This window comes from Chamaea fasciata, unplaced genomic scaffold, assembly GCF_029207755.1.
Source record: "Chamaea fasciata isolate MVZ Bird 193981 ecotype frontalis unplaced genomic scaffold, bChaFas1.0.hap1 SCAF_18, whole genome shotgun sequence".
NCBI lineage: Eukaryota > Metazoa > Chordata > Aves > Passeriformes > Sylviidae > Chamaea > Chamaea fasciata.
In genome coordinates, this window is record NW_027094103.1 from 10,551,371 (window position 1) to 10,574,374 (window position 23,004).

General features: G+C 44.2%; 3 protein-coding genes across 3 annotated transcripts in view; 1 reads left to right on the plus strand and 2 right to left on the minus strand.

Moving 5' to 3' along the window:
* Nucleotides 1-879: 879 nt before the first annotated feature.
* On the minus strand, nucleotides 880-8,269 carry RAD9B (RAD9 checkpoint clamp component B). The gene is made up of 11 exons (XM_066199962.1): nucleotides 8,167-8,269; nucleotides 7,415-7,485; nucleotides 6,412-6,561; nucleotides 6,067-6,181; nucleotides 5,366-5,465; nucleotides 5,158-5,228; nucleotides 3,278-3,384; nucleotides 2,771-2,835; nucleotides 2,176-2,298; nucleotides 1,646-1,877; nucleotides 880-1,422 (listed from the first exon to the last, which is right to left on the minus strand). Exons 1-11 carry the CDS (start codon nucleotides 8,198-8,200, stop codon nucleotides 1,291-1,293), a joined length of 1,200 nt encoding a protein of 399 aa, XP_066056059.1. The 5' UTR covers nucleotides 8,201-8,269; the 3' UTR covers nucleotides 880-1,290.
* Nucleotides 8,270-8,996: 727 nt separating this feature from the next.
* Nucleotides 8,997-12,551, plus strand: VPS29 (VPS29 retromer complex component). Its single transcript, XM_066199522.1, has 4 exons — nucleotides 8,997-9,136; nucleotides 11,283-11,474; nucleotides 11,647-11,882; nucleotides 12,192-12,551. The coding sequence occupies exons 1-4, from the start codon at nucleotides 9,134-9,136 to the stop codon at nucleotides 12,307-12,309; spliced, it is 549 nt and encodes a 182-aa protein (XP_066055619.1). The 5' UTR covers nucleotides 8,997-9,133; the 3' UTR covers nucleotides 12,310-12,551.
* Nucleotides 12,552-12,994: 443 nt separating this feature from the next.
* Nucleotides 12,995-23,004, minus strand: part of KNTC1 (kinetochore associated 1) — a 31,075-nt gene continuing 21,065 nt past the window's right edge. The window contains exons 48-64 of the mRNA XM_066199523.1: nucleotides 22,736-22,952; nucleotides 22,075-22,148; nucleotides 20,952-21,162; nucleotides 20,725-20,834; nucleotides 20,337-20,386; nucleotides 19,914-19,992; nucleotides 19,261-19,379; nucleotides 18,998-19,133; nucleotides 18,627-18,722; nucleotides 17,937-17,993; nucleotides 17,547-17,601; nucleotides 17,400-17,463; nucleotides 16,743-16,872; nucleotides 15,854-15,943; nucleotides 15,161-15,306; nucleotides 14,292-14,382; nucleotides 12,995-14,022 (exon numbers count right to left, since the gene is read on the minus strand). Of these exons, the coding sequence (XP_066055620.1) occupies nucleotides 13,975-14,022; nucleotides 14,292-14,382; nucleotides 15,161-15,306; nucleotides 15,854-15,943; nucleotides 16,743-16,872; nucleotides 17,400-17,463; nucleotides 17,547-17,601; nucleotides 17,937-17,993; nucleotides 18,627-18,722; nucleotides 18,998-19,133; nucleotides 19,261-19,379; nucleotides 19,914-19,992; nucleotides 20,337-20,386; nucleotides 20,725-20,834; nucleotides 20,952-21,162; nucleotides 22,075-22,148; nucleotides 22,736-22,952 (1,773 nt within the window). The 3' untranslated portion in view covers nucleotides 12,995-13,974. The remainder of the gene's footprint in view (nucleotides 14,023-14,291; nucleotides 14,383-15,160; nucleotides 15,307-15,853; nucleotides 15,944-16,742; nucleotides 16,873-17,399; nucleotides 17,464-17,546; nucleotides 17,602-17,936; nucleotides 17,994-18,626; nucleotides 18,723-18,997; nucleotides 19,134-19,260; nucleotides 19,380-19,913; nucleotides 19,993-20,336; nucleotides 20,387-20,724; nucleotides 20,835-20,951; nucleotides 21,163-22,074; nucleotides 22,149-22,735; nucleotides 22,953-23,004) is intronic.

The window sequence follows — 23,004 nt, forward strand, 5'->3', positions numbered from 1 at the left end:
AGGAGCAGGAGCAGCTCTGTCCCCCAGGAACCTGGGATTGCTGCAGCAGCCATAGAGATTGGGGTGGAACAGGGCTAAGATGTGGTGAAGTGGAAAAGCTCTGTGGTTCCTTGCTGTTTTCCTGGCTATCTTTGGGAGAGCTGCGACATACAGTCCTAAACGTCCTTCTTCAGGCTGAAAACAAAACCAAACCAAAAACCGGATCTGGGACCAGGCAGTTACAAGTGAGTCGAGGCAATGATCTGGCAGGGCTGGGAGGATTTAGTGATGGAACGTCCATCTCTTGGAAAGGGACATCCTTTCTCCAGGGGAGGAGCTGCTGCTGTGTGGAGAACCCGACTGTATGCAGTAGTTTCTGACAAAGATAGCTGAAACAATGAAGCAAATCTGAGTCTGTATCTGAGGATGCTTTTTTGTTGCTGTTAAAATGAGACTATCATCTATGCTTACCTAAGAGGCAATTATGTGGATTTCATGTCTGAGGTATAACTTATGCAGGAATAGTTCTGTAAATACATTTAAATAAATTGTAAAGATATTTAATAAATATAGTATTTATACTAAAATGTGCTTTTTAAAGTCAAGTTACATGCAGCGCCTGTGTTGATGTGGGGATGTGGTTGGTGGCACAGAGGCACAGCCAGGGTCCCTGTCACTGTGACCTCCCTGCAGTGCTCTCAGATCCACACCTGAGTGACACCCAATGCCTTCTGCGGCAGATAATGATCCTTTAATTGACTGGGAATTTCAGTGTTGTGTTCCAGTGTGACTTTGGAAATCCTGCACTGCCCCTGACGTGTGGTGGAAGAGACGCGGGGAAGGAAAAGAACAATGCAAGTCTGAAACACAAACCTTTATTTTTTAAAATGCAGTTCCGTGACAATTTTGGTTTTTCAGTTAAACACTGGTCCTACAGTCTCTGTAAAAACCTGAGTTCTCCTGGAGCTGGGCTGGGTTTGGCTGTCACAGAGGGCAGGGTTGGGATATTTTCCCAGCACCCTTAACCAGAACAGCAGCTTCATGTGCCTGATGTGGTAATAACAGAGCCTGAATTCAAACTGAGCCTCTCTCGAGTGAGGGTGATCCGAGAGCAGAACCCCCAGCAGTTCCTGCAGACACACAAACCTCAACGGAGTCAATCGTGACCTACATTTGTGCCATTACAAGAGCACTGACAGTTCCAGAACGTTCTGTGCTGCTGGGTCACAGCACCAGTGCCAGCGGCTGGGCCTGCACTGCCCTTCCCTCCTGGGCACTCCCCGTGTCTGTCCTTGGCCCCCAGCCCCTGCACTACAGAACTGGGGAGCTCTGCACGGCACCAAACTCCTCCTCAGTGTCACTGGCTGTCACCAAACTCTGGAAGGTGTCGCCAATGGCCTCCTTCTCCTTGTAAGAGACAGCTCCAAAGAACAAGGAATGGAACTGGAAAATGCAATATTTGTACAGGTAAGAATTGGGGCATTTGTGAAGCTTTTGCCACTGTAAGATCTTTCTCAGCCAGCAGCATTTCCCAGTGACACCCACCTGCCCCCAGGAGTGTTCCCAGCAGTGCTGGGGTTTTCCAGCGGGGACAGCTGATCCCACTGAAACCTCCAGGGCACGTGGGGGAGCTCAGCCAAGCAGCAGCTCTGGGGAGTTCCCTCACCTTCTCATAAGGAGCCTCTGTGGCCTCTCCTCCTGCTGCCTCAGCCCTGGCTGCACCTGCTCTGCCTGGCACATCCCTCTCTGTGCCTCGGGGAATAGTTTTTGCCTCTTGTTTTGCCGAGTCCCTGCTCTGAGTGTTTCCCTTCTGCTGTGGCTTTTTGGAAGCTGCTGTGTCTGCCTTGCTGGCTCCATCCATGGAGGTCTGGTCAGATTTATCCATGCCAGGCCTTGAGCTGGATTGGACAGAGTAGGGCAGGTTAGTAACTGGCTTTGTGTATCCTTGGAACGTCCTTATTTTCTGTTTGTGAAAAGATCACAGCTTTAGAGGGGATTCTCAGCATTTTCCCTCCTGCTGCACCCAGACCCCGTGGAGATGAGAAAGCAGCAGCTTGTACAGAATGTTCTCCCTTGCACCCCCTTCTTGCTGTTGTGCTGCTGAGATGTCCCTGAACCCCTGTGGTTCAGAGTTTCCCTGTGAAAACCTGAGTTCTTCACCCTCTGAAGGCCAGGTGCCCCCTCAGCCCCCGTTACCTGTCCCAGGGCCGTGGGCAGCAGGCAGGCCCTGGGGAAGCTGCCTCCTTCTCAGCCTCACACAAGGTAGCCAGGATAAAGCTGGCCTCCAGCAGCACGTCCTCAATGCTGAAAGCAATGGGTCTAAACACAAGTATTGAGACCATTACAGATACTGTGGGAGGTGACACACATCCTCTGATTCTACCTATGGAATTAAAAAGTGCCTCCTCTGAAAAGCTGAAGATGAGAGAGGGGCTCCTGTTACAGATCTCACTGCTCCAATCAGCAAATGCTGCGCAGTATCAGAGTCAAATGATAGCATTAAATCTGTAACTGTTAAAATTATATTTATCCAGAAAACGTATTGTTTCTTTAAAGTGCTAAATAACTCATTGCCAGCAGGGCACTGGGAGCCTCAGGTGTCCAGGTGATTTATACACAGGGAGCTGTCAGTCAGCACGGCTGCCTTGGCAATGCCCACGCCCGGGGTCAGTGCTTTCTGTGGAATTACAAACTCTGGATTGCAGGTTAGAAATGAAAACCTGCCCTAATGGGCACTTCAGTGTTCACTGGGTGGCTGCAGGGGCCCCAGCCAGGCCAGTTCCCCACGCACCTCCCACATCTGTCGAAGTGGATGGACACAGGAACGCTCGTGGCTTCGGAAAACGCCAGCAGGCCCTGCAGAGAGGGGTGAAGGGCTTGTTAAACCCACAGCACTGATACTGCAATGTCAGTTTATCCCAGCTGCTGTTTACTGGCAAAAAGAGGGGGAAGGTCTGCTGCTTCTAAGAATAATTCCTGTCCTTCCCCTGCCAGAGCTTTGCCAGAGGAGGTTCTGCATGGAGAACTCCCCTGGTCACTGATGCTTTCCCTGGGGCAGAGAAACCAACCACATCTCTGTTTCAAAGTGTTTTGTTTGCCTTTCAAAGGCTCTGAGGTGTCCTGAGGATCCTGGGGTTTAAAGCTGATCCTCAACCAGGTGGTGAAACCCTGCTGTTGTCAGGAGGGCTGGTGGGACACAGCCCAGGGCCATTCCACAGGGACCATCCTGTGTTGTCCTGGTCCAGTCAGGCAAATTAATGAGAAATGGGTTTTCTTCCCAGAGAAATTGTTACTTTACCCTCAATTCTTTAAGGCAAAATGTCACTTCAGAATCTACTCCAACTTGAAAGTAGTCAAATTCCTCTGAACTGAGCTGTATCTCAGTAAGCATTGTCCTTGAAAAGTCTGTTTGAGATAAGAACAAGTCAGGGAGTCACAGCAGTGAAGTTTGGTCTCAACAAAGCCGTGACTGTAACCCTGAGGTTTTTTACGTAAGCACTGTTTGAACAAATTTTATAGTGTTAACAGTAATAAATATTTAGCTTATATACATACTAGAATTAAGTTAAATCCTTAATTTATTTGCAGTACGTTGTGTAGATTGGAATGGGTTTTAACAGAACCTATTCCATCTTCTGCTTTGTGAGCTAACCTAACACCTGCCGCTGTTCTTGCAGATCTGCTTCTTCCACAGGCATCCACCACAAATAATATTCCCAGCTGCCTATTGTTGCGTGGATGGGAAGCGCAAAATGCAGCGTGACTTTAGGAGATTAATCAAAATTGCTGACAATCACCGGAGCACAATGGAGGTGGACTGAGGCTCTTTGTTTGAAATGACAATCTTTTCCTGACACGTTAAGTGGCAACAGGAAATTGGCTGTTTAGTTTCAGGTATCCCGGTTTTTGTTACCACGAGATTACTTCGTCAATGGGTGTGTGAAGAGAGAGTGTGAGAGGGCGTTTTCCTGGTGTGGGACAGTCCCAGAGAGCTCAGAGAAATTCCACAGCAGCTTGAGCTGCTCCCCGGCAAGGCCAGGCTGCCAAGAAAGTGTTCCAGGCTATTCCCCACTCTTCCCTTTCTCTGCTCAGCTTTGCTTTTGAACTTGCAGAGTTTCAAACAGGCTCTTGTAAGAAGCTCCTGGTGGCTGTGGCAGGGGGTGTTGGTCACACACGTGCAGCTGAGGCACAGAGGGGAGCAGGTGTGGGCAGAGGGTTGGATTTTTTGGGACTCCCAGGCCATGGCAGGTGAGGGGTTCAAAGGGAACAGGGGGAGCTGCAGGCAGGGAGATTGAGCACGAGCACAGAGCCCCCCACTGCTCCTCCTCCCTCCCCTCACTGCAGCTTTGGAATCTCTTCACTTTTGTAGTTTTTTGTATTACATTTTTACACTTTCTTCCTTACAGTAGCCCTGAATGTTTCTGAAGTCGCTAAATGTGTCGTTCAAAATGTAATCTCTTTATTTTGGGTGATTTCTACCACTTGATCCTTCTCTTAGCCTATTCCCAGCCCAATTCCCGGCCCTGTGCTCCAGGCTCTTCCCAGGTCGTTCTCCACAGCTTTGGTCATAACAAGTATGAAAAGCATCTCTTTATTATATGATACACAAGAGCCTCTACTTCAAAACCACAATTACATCTTCAGAATTAGTTTGAGTCACACCCCAAGGATCTCCAGCTCCTTCTGCACCTCCTGGAGATGTGACCACGGCAGTGACAGAGCAGGGCTTGCTGACACTGTGTGCTGTCCTCAGACTAAAATATATTCTCTAATGATATCAATTCTATAATTGTGGTATTCAGATTTAAACAGTTCTTTTTAAAACATAAAATTATCCCCTTTTTCCTGGCAGTTGCCAGGCTGCTGCTCTTGCAGCACAGTAATTACCTCTTTCAAGCCTACAGCAAGTGGCATAATTTATTTCAATTGGCTGCTCAGTCTGAGATCTGCCACTGACACCAGGAAGATGTTTCAATTTATTTAAATTTATTTAATTTATTAAAACCAGAGGGTGGCAGCATGACTTCAAATCTCTCTCTCTAATGTTCTGTTAAAAATGTCGTTCAGCCATAAAACTCATCCCACGTTCATGTCGTGACAGTTATTATTCCTGGAGTTCACCTCAAAAAAAAAAAAGTTAAAAGCCCAAGTATCGGTTCACATTTTGAATTTCCTTACCAGTGTCTTCCTCAGTGTAACTCTTGAAGCAAACTTTCATTGGAGTTACTGACAAGGTTATTTCTTCCTGACTGGTTGGGAAATGAATCATCACATCAGCCAGCAGCCTGCGAAATGTCATTCAGCACTAAAATCATTCTATCTATGACTATTTAGCATTTGTTTCATTAGAAAGTAAAACTCAAAAAAAAAAAACTGTGTTTGTTACCTGGAGTGGACTCTAAGAATGTTTGGACACATGTGCTTTGCAAAAACAGCCTGCAAGGGGTCGCACTCTTGAAATGTCAGGTTATAGGTTTTTACAACACCTGAGAATAAAGGAAAGGAACAAAAATCAGTACTTGGCTGTAATTTTAGTTTTGGGGTTTTTTTAAAGTATTAATTGTTCAATAGAGGAAGTAACCAAGTGACTTAGTCCAGCTACATGGAAATAACCCACCACCAACAGGAAATGGAACCCACCTGCCCTCTTAGGCTCCCTCCATCCTATCAGTTTTGCCTGGACAGAACCGGAGGTTTTTAAGGACCCACAAGAAATAAGTGAACAGCAACAAGTGCAACAAATGCAGAGTGGGAAACAGCCTCAGTAATTAACTGGTAAAAATAACCGAAATGTTCTGGAATGCAGAACACAAACCCTACAGATCTGGGTAAGGATGTGCTCAGTTATCTGCAGACCTCATTCAATGTATCATCCTAAAATCAGGAACCCCAGCTGCATTATTGATAATATAAACCACTGCCTGCAGCACAGCACAGCTCTGTGGGGGGAGATGATGTTTATTTAGGAATTTTGCAAAGCCTGAGGCTGATGAACATTCCCAGTCCTGCTGGGCCGGCGGTGACAGACCTGCTCCTGTGTGATAATGGCATTAAATGTTGTGCTTTTAAACTCCCCTGTGGCCTCACCGTGCCTGCAGAGGAGCTGAAAGGTGATGTGCTGGTCACTGGGGTTGGTGGAGATGCTGCATTTCTCTACATTCCTTTCCAGCACATTTGCACATCTAAACACAGGGAGAACTGACTGAAAAAAGAAAAAAAAAAAGTCAGTGCAGAGGTTAGTCCCTGAGCAGCTTTGCAGTAAATATCATTTCCCTGTGTTTGTACCCCGGTTTATCTCAAGTTTTTGCTCTTAAAGCTTCCCCAAACTGCTCTGGGGCCACTGGGAGAGCCCAGGCTGATCCTCACCCACTATAATTTCAGCTGGAAATCGGGTGAATTTGCTGCTGTGTGTAACAACTCACTAAAATGTACCTTAATTATCAATTTACAGGGCAGGGATAACTGCTGCTCCTGCTGACACGGTTGGGACACAGCTGTCCAGCAGTAATGCTGGAAAAACATGGATGAGAAGAACACACACGCATATGCTGATCTCGAGGAATTCACTGATCTTAAGGCAAGCTGGAAATGGAACCACAGAGTCATCAGGGTTGGGAAAGCCCCACAACATCACTGAATGCAACCACTGAGGGAATAGAAGTAAAATAATTTATTAACTCAAAAACTATCTCATATTGAACATTTTAAAAAAAAGCTCCCTCTGGGCTTCAGTGCCACCAGCAAACCTGGAAATTTTCATCTCAAAATGATTAAAAAAGGATAAAAATACATACTTTAAAACTGATTTTAAAATTATTTATAAAAATAATTGAGTTACACAAAGACCCAGAGCTCAGCTTGTGTTTGAGGGACATGATCCATACAAAGGAGCAAAGCCACCACTCACACCTCAAAAATTCTTCAGGTATAAAACCAAATATCTCCACTGGTGATTTTCCATCCTCCCAGGGACTCAAGGATCACTTTTAACTAAGAAAACCTCTGGAGAAAACCACTAATTCTGCTGGAAATGGTGTTTGATTAATCAGAAGCATTAATGGATGTGTTCTTCCTGTTGAGTCACAACAGTACAAAACATGTTGTTTTTAGAGGCAGCTCCTGTGTGGCACAAAACTCAAACCTTGTGACCCGTGACAACAGAACTGAACCCCCGTGGCATTAATCAGGATGTCCTGGACAACGACAACAACAAAAAAAATCAAAGGGTCTTAGGGCAGAGTAGGAATGAAATCTTCCATGATGGAATCTGCGTAATTACAATCACAGAAATCATGGCATTTGTCCATATTGAAAGTGGAGGGAGCTGAGAATGTGGTGGACTGAAAGGCACCTGTAGGAAACCACAATATCCAGCAGTATAAATACTGGGTTTATCATAAAGATTTTTGAATTAGAATAAATAAAATTCACTTACACCTTTTTCTAGGGGGTCAAACCAAAATTCATCACTAATCCGAGCTATGGCATGTATTGCTTTTCCAAACACTGCCAGGGAAAGAAAACACTGCAATATTCATTCTAAATTAAAATAAAAACGGTGACATTGCACTTTCTCCAGAATAATTCAAGAGGAAACATTACAAATTTCTTACACATTTAAAAACAAACTGATGGTGGAAACTGTTACTTTTGCTTTTTAATTAAAATTTTAATTCTCCAAAGCCTGAATGTTTTGGAAAGCTGCCTCTGATGAGGCACCTCGAATGTCGCGTGTCCCTTTGCAGCACCTCGTGTTAGCACAAATTAAGTCAGACAAAACCTCAGCACCGGGATTAGAAATGACATTTAACAGATGGGAAGTCCGAGAAACAACGGGACATCTGGAGAGATGGAATGCTAAGAAACACAGCGGAGCCCGGCAGAGGGCCCGGGGATTCTTCTGTGGCAGCGGCGGAGCAGTTTTTCCCACAGAATACTGCACCCAGGGTGGAGCTGCGCCTCTGGAGGTGCACAGGGGGACACGCAGCCAGGCCACGGGTGTCCCCAAATCCTGCACATCCCAACAAGCCCCAGCTGCGCCCACCCCGCACAACGCCCGACCCCGCCGGCATGAGGGACAAGCGGATCCCCCGCTCCGCTCCCGGGGCTCGTGTTCCGCTCAGGTGCCGGGGGTGCCGCGTTCCCGGTGTCCCGCAGCGGTGCGGGGCTGTGCCGGGCTCCCGGTACCTCGGAGCTGCGGCCCCGCGATCACGCACTTCATGGCCGCCGCCCGGCTCCCCTCAGCCGGTGCCGGCCGCCGCCCGGCTCCCCTCACGGCCGCCGCCCCGCTCCCCTCACGGCCGCCGAGGGCGGGAACCGCCGCGGGGCGGGGCCTGCGGAGCCCCGGATGTGGAGCCCCGGGCTGGTGGAGTTGGGGAGTTGTGGAATTGGGGAATTGTGGAATTGTGGAATTGGGGATTGTCCCGAGTTCCGTGCAGAGGTCATCGATCCAACCCCTGGCCCCTGCACAGACACCCCAGCAATCCCAGCCTCTGCATCCCTGGGAGCGCTGTCCAAACGCTCCTGGAGCTGTGGCAGCATTGCCCATTCCCTGGGGAGCCTGGGCAGTGCCCAGCAGCCTCTGGGGGAAGAACCTTCCCTAAATCCAACCTAAACTCCCCTGACACAGTTCCAGCCGCTCCCAGGGTCCTGTCCCTGTCACACAGAGCAGAGATGGGAGCTGCCCCTGCCCTGCCCTGGGCAGCACCAGCTCAGGGACACACCCAGGAAACGCCCCCGACCACAAAGAAGAGAAGGGCTGAGCGTGGCGCTAATTAGCATGGGAGGCAAGAGAATCGTTACCAATAGAATACTAATTAATGAGAGAACCATGTAACTTGTAGGCAATGAACACCAATTCCTTTGTTTCCTAAAACGCATAAATAGTAAAAAGTTTTGATAGTTGGGTTGCTTGGTTTGTGGGAGACCAGGAGCGCCCAGGCTTGCGCAACTCTCAAATAAGTAATCACTCTCTCTCTCTCTCTCTCTCGTCATTATCGACTGATTTTGGGGACAATTCTGGTTTCACGTGTGTAAAACCCCAGGCAGCGGGAGCACGGCACGGACGCGCTCGGCGCTGTGTTGTCCCTTCGCAGGCGCCGTAGCGGGGGCGGTGCCAGGCGGGTTCCGGGAGGGCCGGAGCGGAGCGGGCGCGATGGTGAGAGCGGGGGGACCCCGGGAGCCGCACCCGGGACACCCCGGGACACCCCGGCATCCCCGGGCACACCGGAACCCCCGGCACGGCCACTGGAGCCGGGATCAACCCGGCCGGGCCGGGGGAGAGCGGGCGGGAGGGCGGTCCCCAGCTGAGGCGAGGCCCCCAGGGGTTGAGGGCCGGGCCGTCACTGCAGGAGCCCCCGTTTATAATTTGCATTAATTTTATCGTAATCTCATTAACTTTATTTTTTTTTAAATTATTATTTAACGCTTCTGTCATAACATCGACAATTCATTAATTATTATTTGCCCGTTCATTTGGCTGTGTTTTCTCTTCTGTTGCTTCCTCTCGTTTAACATTGATCATGTTCCGCCCTGTTTCTCATCCCCTGCAATCAACTCCTTCATTCCAATCAGGCTGGGCACAGAGTAAGTCACTCCTTGGCTTAACACCCGTGGGAAGGGCTCGTTCGTGTCGCTGCGTGTCACTGGCAGGTGGCTCTGATGGATTTAGGGGCTGCTGGGGCTCCAGATCACGCCCAAATTCCTGCTAAAATCCAGGTGTTTTAGCGGTTTTCGCCACTGCTTTAAGCTCTGGATACCTGCGGTGGTTAAACCCTCTGCGGTGCTGGTGGTTTGGTTTGGTTTCTGTGAAGAATGGGAGCTGAAATGTGATTTTTGGGGAAATGCGGGGCTGCCGTTGTCAGCAAAGGGGATGTGCTGAGTGAACACAGCTGGCTCAGTGGGGTGTGGAAGCAGGATCATTTTATTAAATTATGAATTTTATCAAATACATAACTGGTACTGCACACTTAGGCAGCAGTCAGACCATCTATTGCCACTTATTAGTCCAAATTACTGATGCCCACTTGTTACTCTTCAAAGATTATCAAAAATGTCTTTTTTTCCCCCCTCCTGGTTTCATTTTAAATTGGTCACTCGTTGATTAAAGACCTTTTGTATTGCTTTACCAGTACTTTCAGCCATCTGTCTCCAGATGGCTTTGATGGTGGCACTGAGATGTTTTTAATCTAAAAAAAAACCCCGCAAACAATCAAAAATACCACCCAAGTTCCCTCTGCCTTTTTGAGGACTGTTAGCCTGAAGGTAACTGCCTGGCCTAAAAATCCATGAGGAAAAAAGAGAAATCTTTCAAAGTACAATTTCCTAGCCTAGTTGTATTTGCTTATAGAAATAAATCTGGGCTGTGTCCTTTCCAAACACATTTGAGGGTGACATTTTAGGAACTGCCTCACTAACATGAAGTGGAAGATAAAAATCTCTTCAGTGTGGAGCCATTCTTGGAGTTCCTAGGGCTGAGTGGCTTTAGTTTTAGGGTTTTCCCAGAGCAGTGCCATAACATTCCCTGCTTTATAAAGCTTCTCACACCCTTTTTTTTGCACAATTAATTTTCCCTGTGTTGCTTGCATTATTGCTTTATTTGCAGGTTTAAAGCCTGTGCTGTTAAGCCGTGGCCTTGCATCATCTCAGTCCTTAATTTTGAAGCCCCCACTACATTTTTATTCTGGCATCTGAAACTATAAATGTGTAGAAGTGGTGACAGGAACACCGTGCAGTGACCTGGATTGGCGTCTCTGCAGTGCCCTGTTTGTATTTTGCTGTTGTTTTTTAGCTTTGTTAATTTTTTCAGTGGTTTTTACAATGAGAACTCTGAACATGCTTCTCTTCTGATCAGCTATTAACACATGGTGCAAATTTGCTGCTTTTTAAAAATATTTTGATTTTTTTTTTTTTTAATAAGGGGAGAGAACTTGGATAAAGAGGGTTTGTTGTTTTTTTTTTTTAAGAAAAGTGGCTGCAGTTTAGCCAGGTCTGTGCTTGAAAAGTGTTAAGAGAGAAAAAGCAGTTGTGTAGTTTATGGTAACTCCCAGATTTGTGTAAAATAGAACAGGAATGCGTCACCTTGCAGTGTTGGCTTTCAGCAGCAAAACACAAATAATTCTGTAGATCTGTGTTTGTAAAAGACGCTCGTTCCCCGTAGAACAGAACAAAACTCCCATCACCATTCCGTCCTTACTTTAGCAGCTTTTGGCTCTGCAGAGGACTTTTTTTGTGCCTCTGCAGAGGACTTTGCAGTGCTGGCTGTGCCCTGACCTGTGTCTGTCCCCCTCTCTCCCCTGCTGAAGTTGGTGCTGGTGCTGGGAGACCTGCACATCCCCCATCGCTGCAACAGCCTCCCGGCCAAGTTCAAAAAGCTGCTGGTGCCTGGCAAGATCCAACACATCCTGTGCACGGGGAACCTCTGCACCAAGGACACCTATGACTACCTCAAGACCCTGGCTGGGGATGTTCATGTTGTCAGAGGGGACTTTGATGAGGTAGTGTCCATTTCTTTGGGAGGGGTATGTTTTATTTTTTATATTCGGAGGTCGTTCGAGTAAAAGTGGTGAAATGAGTTCCTGAGCTCTCCCCTTCTTGGGAGTTGCGCAGGGTTTGGGTTTAAGTAGAAATCTGTCTGATCTGGGTTTGTTTTATTTTCTTTCTTTTTAGAACCTGAATTACCCGGAGCAGAAAGTTGTGACTGTTGGACAGTTCAAAATTGGGCTGATTCACGGCCATCAGGTGATCCCCTGGGGTGACATGGCCAGCCTGGCGCTGCTCCAGAGGCAGTTTGATGTGGACATCCTCATTTCAGGACACACACACAAATTTGAGGCATTTGAACACGAAAATAAATTCTATATCAACCCAGGATCAGCTACAGGAGCTTACCATGCCTTAGAGAAGTAAGTGGATATTGGGGGGAGTTATTTTTTGTTTGGTAACAAAACTGAACTACAAACTCCTGAGGGTTAACATGTTCGTATTTCTGATTTCAATGTCAGGGAGAGGACAGTTAGAGTTGTCTAACTTACACAGCTGTACTTGCTCAATCTCCTGGACTGAAACATGAAATACTCACAGCCTCAGATCTCATGTGCTGTACTTAGAGAATTAATTCCCATTTTTCTTGAAGTGATTTCTGCTAAATAGTGGTAAAACACTAAGGGGGTTATAGACACACAATCGCTATGAATCTTTTTCTTTCTTTCCAGCAACATCATTCCTTCATTTGTGCTGATGGACATCCAGGCTTCTACAGTAGTTACATATGTCTATCAACTAATTGGAGATGATGTGAAGGTAGAAAGAATCGAGTACAAGAAATCCTAAAAAGATGTTTTTGCTTGTCTGGTATTTTTACCATCTCCTTCTGAACTGCAAGTTCCAAAACTTGATTGCTCGTTTACAGCCCTGCACCGTCGCTAACAGCTTAACAATGTAACTTCCTGTCATGAATTTAAACAACCTTGTGTTTGCTTTTCTCTGTATGAATTGATTTGTAAAATATTCCAGTAGGGTAACTATCTAAGTCCTGTTCCTTAATGTTGTAATAAACTCCACTTCATAGAAAAGCTGAGCTTGCTGAGGTGTTGCTGGGGAAGAATGCAGCAGTTGTGGTGGTTTGGTGTTCACCTTCTAAGGGATGCTTGTACAGGGCTTGAACAGAGATTGAGGGCTCTGGGACCAGGCTGGGTTTGCTCCAGAATATCCAGTTTATATTTAATTTTCTTAATTTAACATTCTCAACTAAGTTAAAGGAGTAAAATGTCTTGATAGACTCTGAAAGGATTACAATTACCTGTAATTTCACTGTAGAAAGTTTGAGGCAGTTTCAAATCTCCCTGTGCTTTCATGAATGATGATCTCATTGAATCTATAACCAGTGAGGAGAGGCTTTCCCTTATTAGTGGCTCACACTCCATTTTTTGTGCCCTTTGCTCCATGCAGAGGCTCTCAATGATGTAATTCCATGTGACTCTCAAAGCTGCTGAAGATAAATATGGGTTGTTCAAGAATCATCACCTTGTGGCTCCTCTGTTCCCACAGCTGCAGGGTCCTGAATGTATTTTACAGCTCCCCTTTCTCACAACTGCTGTAACTTTCCAACAAAACAGATTTTTATCTTTTGCCTCCCACAGCAGAACGTTTAGGATGGGGGGCAGTTTCCTTGGCCTTTGGATTATGACTTTTCCATCAGCTGGAACCCGTATTTCTGTGTCATGAGCTGACTAAATAACTGATTTCTATTCAAAATAAACCTGCTTTGCCCTGGACAAAAAAACATTTCAGGCTGGTGTCTCAAGAACCTCTGGCTAGTTGCACTTCCTGCAGTCAGAGCAAAGTTGAAAAGAACTCTGGCACATGATATTCAGGGAATTCTATTGACTAGAATATCAATTTATGGACAAACTCATAATTAAGAGGTTTACAGAATATTATAGGGGGCTAAAATGGATGCGTAAGTTTATTTCTTTTTAATTTACATTGTAAGGCCAAAATTGACACACAAGTTTGTTTATTTTTAGTGAAAGGTCAAAATTGATACATGAGTTTGTAAAGTTACACTTAAAATTTGTCTACAAAGTATTTTACACATGAACCACAGCCCCTGCAGTTTTATAAAAGTTCATCACAGTGATGGCAAGGTTCTGTTCTTGTGGATGATGTCTCAGAGTGAGAGCAGCCCTGAACATGGGGAAATAACAGAAGTGAAAGAAATAAACTTTACTCCTTCTCAGACTTAAAGTGCTGAGTATGAACTGATGGCTACAAGCAGGAAATTCTGCTGTGGGTCTGAACTGTTTTCATGGGGTGGAGGATGGAGGAGAAGCAGCCTAGAACAGCTGGAAGGACGTGGAGAGGTTGAGGACGCTCTTGGTAAAAGCTTTGGAGTTTTAGTCTGCTGTTCTCTTGGGCAGGACAAAGAGTTGTGAATGCACAGCTCCCCCTCCTGCCAGGACAGGGAGGAGGGAAAAGGGCAAATCTCGACCTGATTTATGGCACTTCCAGCACACAGGACCCCTCTGATCCATTCAGGTACATCTGAAAAGGTCAAAGAACAACATTAGTAGGGCTTAGGAAAATGGGATGTGATCCAGGACCTGGGGAAGTCCTTAGAAGTGATGGTTAGCATGGCACAGACTTGGTTCAGCTACAATGAATTATTTGAGTTAATGAAAGGATATTTTATTATGTACAATACATGGTACTAAAGTAGATCAGCTAAAAAGTATTTTTGCAAGAAGTTGGGTAGAAGTCTTTAAAGAAATAGAAGAAAATACTGCCTGAGGTGCAGAAATGGTTTGTTTTACCTGCAGAAGATGAGATGCCGGGACATCTGCCAGAGCAGGGTTTCCACATTTCTCTTGGTACTCTTGAATCAGGGCTGTTGCATCATCAAGGCTGTAAGAGGCAAAAGTTGATCAACTTTGTTGAATGAAGCTCTCTAAAAAGCCAAAAATTTAGGTAGCAGAAGTAAAAACCCGAAGTATGATCCCATAGCTTTGAAGTCAGATGGGCCCTGTCATTTCCCAGTAAAGAAAACAAGCCTGGCTTTCTTCCCAGGGCTGTTAATAAAATCAATAAATAGAGAATTTAAATGTTTACTGGTTCCTGTCCCAGTGTGAGGGTGGGACAAGTGGTAACAGTGCCCTGCAAGCCCCAGGGTTTGGGCCCTGAGTGTGCCCAGGTGGGAGAGGAGCCCAGGTGCTGTGAGACACCCACAGCCCCGTCGTGATTTGAGTGCAGCACAAGAGCTGCTTTTAATTCCTGACAACTCTGTGGCAAAACCACCAATTCCCAAGTCTTCAGTACAGGCAGCTCATTTATTTTTTTTCTGAGTGTGAAGCTGTGACTCTGTGATGCTCTTGAGCTGGATTCACCTAAAGGTAAGGTCAAGGTTTTGATTATTTCACTCTGGTTGCTTCTATTTTAACAGCATTTCATCTGCTGCTAGTCCAGGCTTAACAATCTCTTACTTGGTCTTGAATGGCTGTAAAACTCCATCCTAGTGAGGTGAAATTTATTTCTTTATTAACTTAGCAATACTTTAAAAATCCTTGGAGATTAAGTATTAGAACACCTCCATGACTTCAAACAGAAGAAAATTAAAGGTGAGATTTAATTCCTGTAATTGCTGCCAGTTACACCTGGGTTTTTTTTTTACCATTTGTTAACTTACCAGTTATTTTTGGCAAAATATTCCACCAGCTCTTTTATTCTGTGGGTGTTTATCAGGTGTTGCTTTAACAGTGGATAATATTTGGTTTTCCAGAACTGTTCATAGAGCTTCTCATTGATGATACTGTCCAAAACCAGAGAGCTGATCTGTAGATTGAAGTTTCAGTAATGAAAAGTGTTAATGTTTTGGGCAAAAGAGATGTTACTTCTGAATGGAAGGAACTCACAGTTTTCATGTTGGACTCTATAGAGAACAGGGGTGGTTGTTTTACATTTTATTTTTTTAAGTGCTGTGAAATGGCAGACTTTATGAAAACTGAGCCCAGATTCAGAGAGAAGAATGAGTTAACCTTGCCCACAGGGAGGCAGCTCAAGGCAAGGCAGAAGTGCAGTTTCCCAAAACCTTTGGCATTTTAGCTTCAAGTAGTTATTAAAAAAAAAAACCCAAAAAACCCAAGGTAGTTCTGATGCCCTCCAAACAGGGACAGCCCAGAACTTGGCACTGGGTATGCACAAGAAGTTTCTCAGTTGCACAACATCAATGAAAATGCATTTCACCAGTATTTAACATTTTTTGAACATATTGTCAAGTAAGGCTGGACAAGATCAGAGGAGAGAGAAAAGAAGGTCCTGTGAACACTTAGTTATCAAAAAAAGCCTCCAAGTCAAAGGGAAGTAAATTTTATCTTTTTACCTGGGAAGCAAATGCTACCAGTTCTCCAGTGTCCGTATGTTCGTCCAATTGCTGCAGCACAGTTTCTTTCTTACAGGTTGATAACAAACCCTTGTGAAAACAAGTTACAAAACATTATTATTCTGAATCTTTTGAAATTCTAGGTGCAAACGGAGAATTCTCAAACCAGGATCTGTATGCTTGGACTGAAAGTGTTGCTTTTAACTCTCAAATGGTGTTTTGCTGTAGCTGTCACAGGATTTTCTGACTCATTGCCAGCATGTTGTGTGTGATTTGGGGAAACCTTTCTGAGTGGAACTTTAATGACTGGGAAGTCTGAGAATTTAAGGTGCCTTTACTGGTCCCAGTTTGCTGGTGACAAATATGGGAACAGCCTCTAATGCTTCACCTGGGAGAACAATGCGGAGCAGAAATTAATGGGAACAAATGAGAAGAGAAAGGAAAATGTCCAAGGTTCATGGATGGTGAGGGTATGGCTTTCTGTCAGGACTTGTGCATATCAAACATCTTCCTTGGAAGCCAGGAGCTTTCAACTCAACCCCCCTCCAAAGCAGGATTCAGTAATTTTCTTACAATCTGCTGTACTTGGGTTTTACTATTTTTTTTCTCCTATGTGTTTTATGGGTGGGATCCCATAAAACATCCTCAAATTCTCTAAAGGCAAAGTCAGATGACAGAGCTACTGGGGATGACTGAACTTTTAAAAGAAAAAAGAAGAGGAAGCGTTCACATGATTCTTTTAGAAGCCTTTGGGCGTGGCAAATATTGAGCATTCATCAGCAGGGATGTGTTGAAATTAACTGGAATTCACCTTTGACCTGCTCTGGTGAGCAGGACACATTTAAGGACATCACCCTTGTGGAGACAGGACACAAAACTTCTGATTTACCTGAATTTGCTGCTCCCTCTTCTCAGAGTGAGGAAGGACCAAGAGGCACCCCAGGGCAAAAGCTGGGAGGTCCAGCTGGGTGTATTGTTTAGCAATTCCAACCATATCCAGGTCAGCCAGGACAGGACACCTTCAGGAGATCAGGAGGGAAGTTCTCAGCTGTGATTTAATTGATGGCTCAGTGCTGTCAGCCCTGAGATTTGGAACTAAGGTAGAGCAACACATTTCTACCTCACATTAATTTCAGAAATGGCCAAGCAAATTGAAGTTTCACTGAATACAAACTCATGAGGATTTTCTAGCCTGAAAAAAAAATCCCCTAAATCACACCTCTAGTTTCTCTTTCTAAGCAGCCTATTTTGAGGGGAATTGTTGGCCACCTGCCCAAAGCAGGGCTTTGGTACAGATGTGTCTGCACAGTAGTGTGGGATCCCTCTCCAGATAATCTTTAGGGTCCCTCCTGACCCCAATGTATTTCTGAACTAACTTTGGTTCAGGCCAGGCTCTCTGAGCTCTGGTGGGTGTTTGGAGCAAGTCAGAGCATTGTGGTGAATGAAATAATGAACCAGCGTGTTTTTCACACTGCAAAGGCAACGCAGAGTGTGGTTCATGCTCAGAATGTTCAGGAGCAGGGTTCGGGCAGGACTGTGAGCTCACCTGAGCAGGATCACAAAGCACTCCCGGCACTCCTGCAGCTCTCTGGGGCTCGGTGGACACGAGGCTGGGAAAGAAAGGAAGAGAACAAGGCGTAGTAAATCTACAACCAGGTTACTCCAGGAGCAGGACAGGGAGTTACAAGCCTACCTGAGAGGAAGGGGGACAGGACCACGCTGCGCCAGGCTCGGCTGAAGCTGGGAATCTGGTGGCAACAAAGTTTTTTTCAAGTTACAGCCAAAAGCAGGCGTGACCAAGTGTGTTATAAACACTGACACCCCGACCCACTGCACCTGGAAGAAGCCTGTCAATATTCCTTTTTATTTATCCTGGATGAATTATTCCCTACCATTGCTGTCCTTAGCTCAGAGTCTAAAGTTTAGGCATATTCTGTCTGATTCTGTCCAGTGTTCACTGATATGTTGCACTGTCATAGAAATAATAGGAATTCCAAAATAATCTTTTCATGGCTGACACACAAACACTCTGAATTCCTGTTAAGTGAGGAAGAAGATGAGGAGTCAGACAATATTTGCTTACCTCCCATAATGAAGGAATCCCATTAATTGCAACCAAAACTCTTCTTAGATACTGAATCTGGAAAAAGAAAATCAAGTCCTTTGGTGTTCCTGAAGATTTGGCAATAATCTGCAGAACTGCATTTAGCTTGTTTTGTCTCACGATGCAAACTTAAGAGTTTCTCAAGGAACCTGTGTTCTTTTGACACCTATTTTTGCTTTGTAGTTAAGTAAATTCAATTATCAGCCACACTGCCAGGTACATCTGTTCCCTCCTAAGGCTGCAGCGACTTTACATAATGTTTGAGAGTCAGGCAATGAGGATTCTGAATAGCAACAATCAGGATTTCCAGCATCATAAACACATTTTTGGGGTGATGTGTACATGCACACACATGGAAGTACATGTATGCACAGTTTGTACATATTTGCACACAAGAATGTGCCTATTATGTTATAAATTGATAATAGTATGAAGAAAATTTTCAATTTGTTACCACAGGATTTATTCTGAAAGGCTTTGAATAAAACTGAGGTATAACAATTTAAGATCAAAATTCAAATTCCTCCAATCTTCCCCAGTTCAGTATCTCAGAGCTCAGAGTAAGCATGGTTTGTAGTTTCTGTGTCTATCCCATTCCTCACAAATCACTGGATGAACCCAGCCTTTTTCTCCCCTTGCTGCAGGACTTTATCCTTAAAAATTCCTTACCAAATTGAAGCCCAGGAGTTTCTGTAGGAGGCCATTCCAGAGCTGGGGATCATAGACTTTGTATTCTAAACTCAGCTCTGTCACCAGTCTCACAGCCTGAAGGGGAGCAAGGACATGCTGCATTTTAACAGAAATTCATCATCTTCAAACCTTTCCAAGCCACTTCCAAAATTATTGTGCACATGGGAGGAACAAAACCTAAACCATCTAAATGTGCTATCATTTTATTTTCTAATTGTAGGAAGGGTAAAGCTTTTATCTGTCATTTCCAGAGCACACTGAAGAAAAATGTTTAGAAAAGCTGAGCTTTGCAGAGAGGTGCAAATTCACACAGTGTGTAAGAAAATTTACAAAGGATTTACAAGTCCTACCCTGGGTTCGTGACTGTGGTTCTTCCATAGCCCTTTAATCATGCCTTCCTTAGGGCTCTTGTGGAATGATTCATAAGTGTATGGAATATTCAAGATCTCAAACTCTGCCAGATAAATGCAGCACTTCAGAAAATACCTGTGAAAAGAAACAGCCCCCAAAGCAGGAGTTAAGTGATATTTCTATTTTAATCCACGTATCCAAGCTCAAGGTAACACTGAAAAGTGTCCTTCTGGTGCTCAAATATGTAAAGAATTCCTCTTACTTGACTTTCTCAATGGGTTTCTTGAAGAGTGATTCCACAGTGTTGGTATCTGCCAGGTAGAGCAAACACCTGAATGCTCTGGTCCTGTGAGCAAACGTCAGCTGAGTGTCACCAAAGGGCTGGGGGGGAAAACACAACCCCAAAGTCACAATTTGCTGAACAACTAGAAAGGATCATCCCAGGTGTACGTAACCCTCTAGTTTCCTAGATTTTAGACTATGAATAGAGGCAAGAAAAATATTTGTGGATATATAGTATCACAAATAGAATTAAGTGTGGAAAAGCTGGAGGTTAAAGGTTCTGCGGAAACAATTCTACCAGTCTGCTTTCATCCTACCCAGAGTGAGGCAACGTCTTACATCAGCTTAAGGCACGCTCTAGAAAATGTTTTCATGAAGTTGTTTCAGATAGTATCAGCAGTAAGTTTAGAAAACCCAGAGTTCAAGGGTTGCTCTTGAGAGTTAATGGCAAAATTCAATGAAAATCAGAGCTTTAAGCCAAAGCTTAAAGGGGGGAGAACACAGAGCTCATACAAATCACAAACCATCCAAAACACAGATGCAAAGGCCAAAAGCTGAAGCTCTTGCAGTTAAGCAGATGACATTTGATTTTAATAAGAGGTGAAGAGCTGAAACAAGAATTTCGCAACTCACAGACGTGTCGGATGTTGTAATTGCAAAAAGCAATCTTGAACTGTAATCCATTGGGCGAGACTGAAGTAGGTAAATGACCCTGCAAAAATGAGTTTGTTCTTAATGCAGGTACAGCTACTGAAACACATCAGCTGTCATTTAAATGTAAATGTTTCACTGTCAAAAAGAGAGCAAGGATATGAAAAAGGAGGGGAAAACCTCCAAAAAGCTACTCTTAAGCACTTTACAGATGTAAGTTATTGTCAATGGCATGTTGTGGTATAAATAAATATTGGATGATTCAAAAAGTGATGTCAGCAGAAAGTAAAAATAAGAACAGTGAGCTCTGAATCACACACCCACTGTTAGGTTTCTGGAAAAAGCCATTTTTACCTGGCAAGTTAAAAATAATTCACCATATTACAGGTAAGACAAGACACAGACCTTCGGAGTTCTTCATCCTCCTGTACATCTCCAAAGATTTCTTGGGTTTTCTTGAAAAAGAAATGAAAATTTAGACGAGTTTTCCACATTGTCTGGATAAACAGCTGGGTCATATCTCTGCTTAAAGCCGTGTTTGATGAGGCTGGTATATTTACAACTGCTTTACTCCTTCAGGCTGGCTGCACTAAAGGAAAAGCATTTCAAATCCTTTTCCCCACAGACACTGGTGTGCTATTTTAGGAAGGTATTGAAATCTTAAACAGATTCATATTACTACAGGCAATTTATACAGTTTTTTTGAACAAGTGGAGGAAAAAAAAAAAAGCCCAAGAAGCCTGTATTTTATATAATTGGCCATTTTCCTTCAAACCCCAAAGGGCTGACTTACCCCTGGGGGTGGTGAGCTTGGACACAGCCATTTGGCCAGCAGTTTGTCACAAATTTTGTTCATATCCAGGTTGTTAATCTCAGCAATCTCCTTGGCTGCCACATGGATATCTACAGGAAAAGGTGCAGACAATGTTATTTTTTCCAAACCAGCATTACCTTGCTTGGGTTTTTTTTTGTTTAAAGAGTTTCCCTTTGCTCCTTGGAGCCTGGATGATGGAAACTCACCTGGATAATCTCTGCCAGCTGGATTTTGGAATCTCTGGTCTATGCTGTGGTGTTCATACAGTAAAACAATCAGATTTGCTGGTTTCCTAATGGACTTTAGATGCTCCTCAGTGTTCAAGTTATTTGTTATCAGGACGTTTTCTGTTGCTGCTCTCTTATACTGCAAGTGTAAGTGTTTCTGGAGGACTTCCGCTTTCCCATGTGGCTCATCCTTTAGCAGAACACCACAGTTTTACATTAAAAAAAGCCTCTTTTACTCAAAAGCACAAGAAAAATCATCTTTTTACAGACTGGACAGCAGGATCTGCTCTTCAGAGGTGTCCCCACACCTGGACCCACAGGTATTTTTTTCTGCACACAGAGAGGATTAACCACATTGCTCTAGCTAGCAAAGGTGTTTTCAAAAAAATTGCAAAGCTGTGTTGTGAAAGAGCCAAATAAAATATGTACCAGTAGGTAAAATTAAGATATTTTGAGGTAAAATTTAGAAAAAAAAAAAAAAAAAAAAGATTAATATTAAAACTTGTGTCTGCTCCAATTTCAGTTTAATTTTGGCATCATTCTCTCTGGTCATGTGACTAAGTACAGAGAATTATTTAGGGTTCTTTGTGCCTCAACAACTCCATAGGAAGTTTGAGATGTAGAATCAGAGCTGAGATTCTTATTCACCTTTCCCTGTGAAAGGAAACCATGTAAAAACAAGCCTGAGAACCAAGCCAAAGCAGACTTTCTTTACATATAACCCTGCAAACAGCTAAAGAATCTTGGAACTGTAAGCAAAAATTAATAATGCTATTGATCAAAGCTGGAACGGATTCCACCTCGTTCTCCTGCAGCCAGAAAAATGCACACAAGGGGAGAAAGAACAAATTATTCTTCTCTAGAAGTGCTCATTTTTTTGTCCAAGCTCCAAGAACACTCAGCCTGATTTTTGCAGGAGAACATTCCAGGACAGAGGGGATTCTTCTGGGGGTCACTTCCCCAAAAGTATTTCCCATATCAGGGTTGGTTATGATACAATTTCCACACCACTGCCCAAACCAACAAAAATTAAAATACAAAGAAAAGTATTTTGTGATTTTTGTAATAACTTCACAACAATCTGGCAAGAAGTTATCATTACCTCAGCTGTAGTACTTTTCAGCCACTTGTCAGCCAGATAGAGACAGAATTTCAGTGCCTGGACATGGTCAGGACCTTTTTAATGATTGAAAAAAAAAAAGGAAGAGAAAGAAGTAAATAAATTAAATTTTCATTAATCCTTCCTACACTATATACCTTATCCATTGTATTTTGAAGATTTGAAAAAAAAGTTAGAAGCTATTTAAAATATTAGGAAAACTTTTGTGTCTAAAGAGCAAAAAACTATTATTTATTTGGATTCAAATAGCAGAGGAAGTGAATAAATTGGGCTGAAATATTGGCTCTTGGTGGAAAACTAGTCTGAAGATGGTGTGAACATGGAGAAACTTTTGGGAGGACAGCAGGGCTGGGTTGGATGGGGTTTGGAGCAATGTGGTCTAGTGGAAAGTGTCCAGGTTTGGGCTGGAAGGACCTTAAAGCCTTTCTATGATTCTACAAAAAGAAGGGAAAAAAGGGTTTGATGGTGATGCTGTGATATCAAATGGATGTTTTTCTAACCTGCTGTTCCAGACTGGGCACAGGAGACAAATTCATTTTCATCCTCCAGCTTTGCTGGGTGTTATTCAGGATCAGTGAACAAATGTTTGCTTGTCCCAAGCCTTGTTCTCCCCCATTCCTTCCCCATCCCATTTGCAACTGACCTGTGGGGAATTCCTGGGCAATCTTGTGAGCCATGGCCACAGCCCACTCTGGATTGACTATGGACAGCAAATAGGACTGAAGTGCCTGCACAGTTTTGATGGTTTCCCTGCTAACAATGGAAGTGCAGCCACTGCTTCTCATTTCCAATATTTTTGGTTTCAGTTTTTTTTCAAAGACATGTTGGACTGCAGACATGTGGAAAGTATCCAGGGAAGCCTGGAAAAAATGGTAAAGGAGATGAAGAGCTGTCAGAGCCTCTGCAGTGAGG

What these genes read in the sequence shown, in the direction of transcription:
- RAD9B (XM_066199962.1), bottom strand. Translation starts at nt 8,200, where the DNA reads ATGAAGTGCGTGATCGCGGGGCCGCAGCTCCGAG. An exon ending in TTGACCCCCTAGAAAAAGGT is followed by an intron (nt 6,562 to 7,414) that starts GTAAGTGAATTT and finishes TTCCATTTCCAG; the next exon opens with CTTGCCTTAAGATCAGTGAA. An exon ending in CACTTCGACAGATGTGGGAG is followed by an intron (nt 2,299 to 2,770) that starts GTGCGTGGGGAA and finishes ACTTGTGTTTAG; the next exon opens with ACCCATTGCTTTCAGCATTG.
- VPS29 (XM_066199522.1), top strand. An exon ending in TCAGAGGGGACTTTGATGAG is followed by an intron (nt 11,475 to 11,646) that starts GTAGTGTCCATT and finishes CTTTCTTTTTAG; the next exon opens with AACCTGAATTACCCGGAGCA. An exon ending in GCTTACCATGCCTTAGAGAA is followed by an intron (nt 11,883 to 12,191) that starts GTAAGTGGATAT and finishes CTTTCTTTCCAG; the next exon opens with CAACATCATTCCTTCATTTG.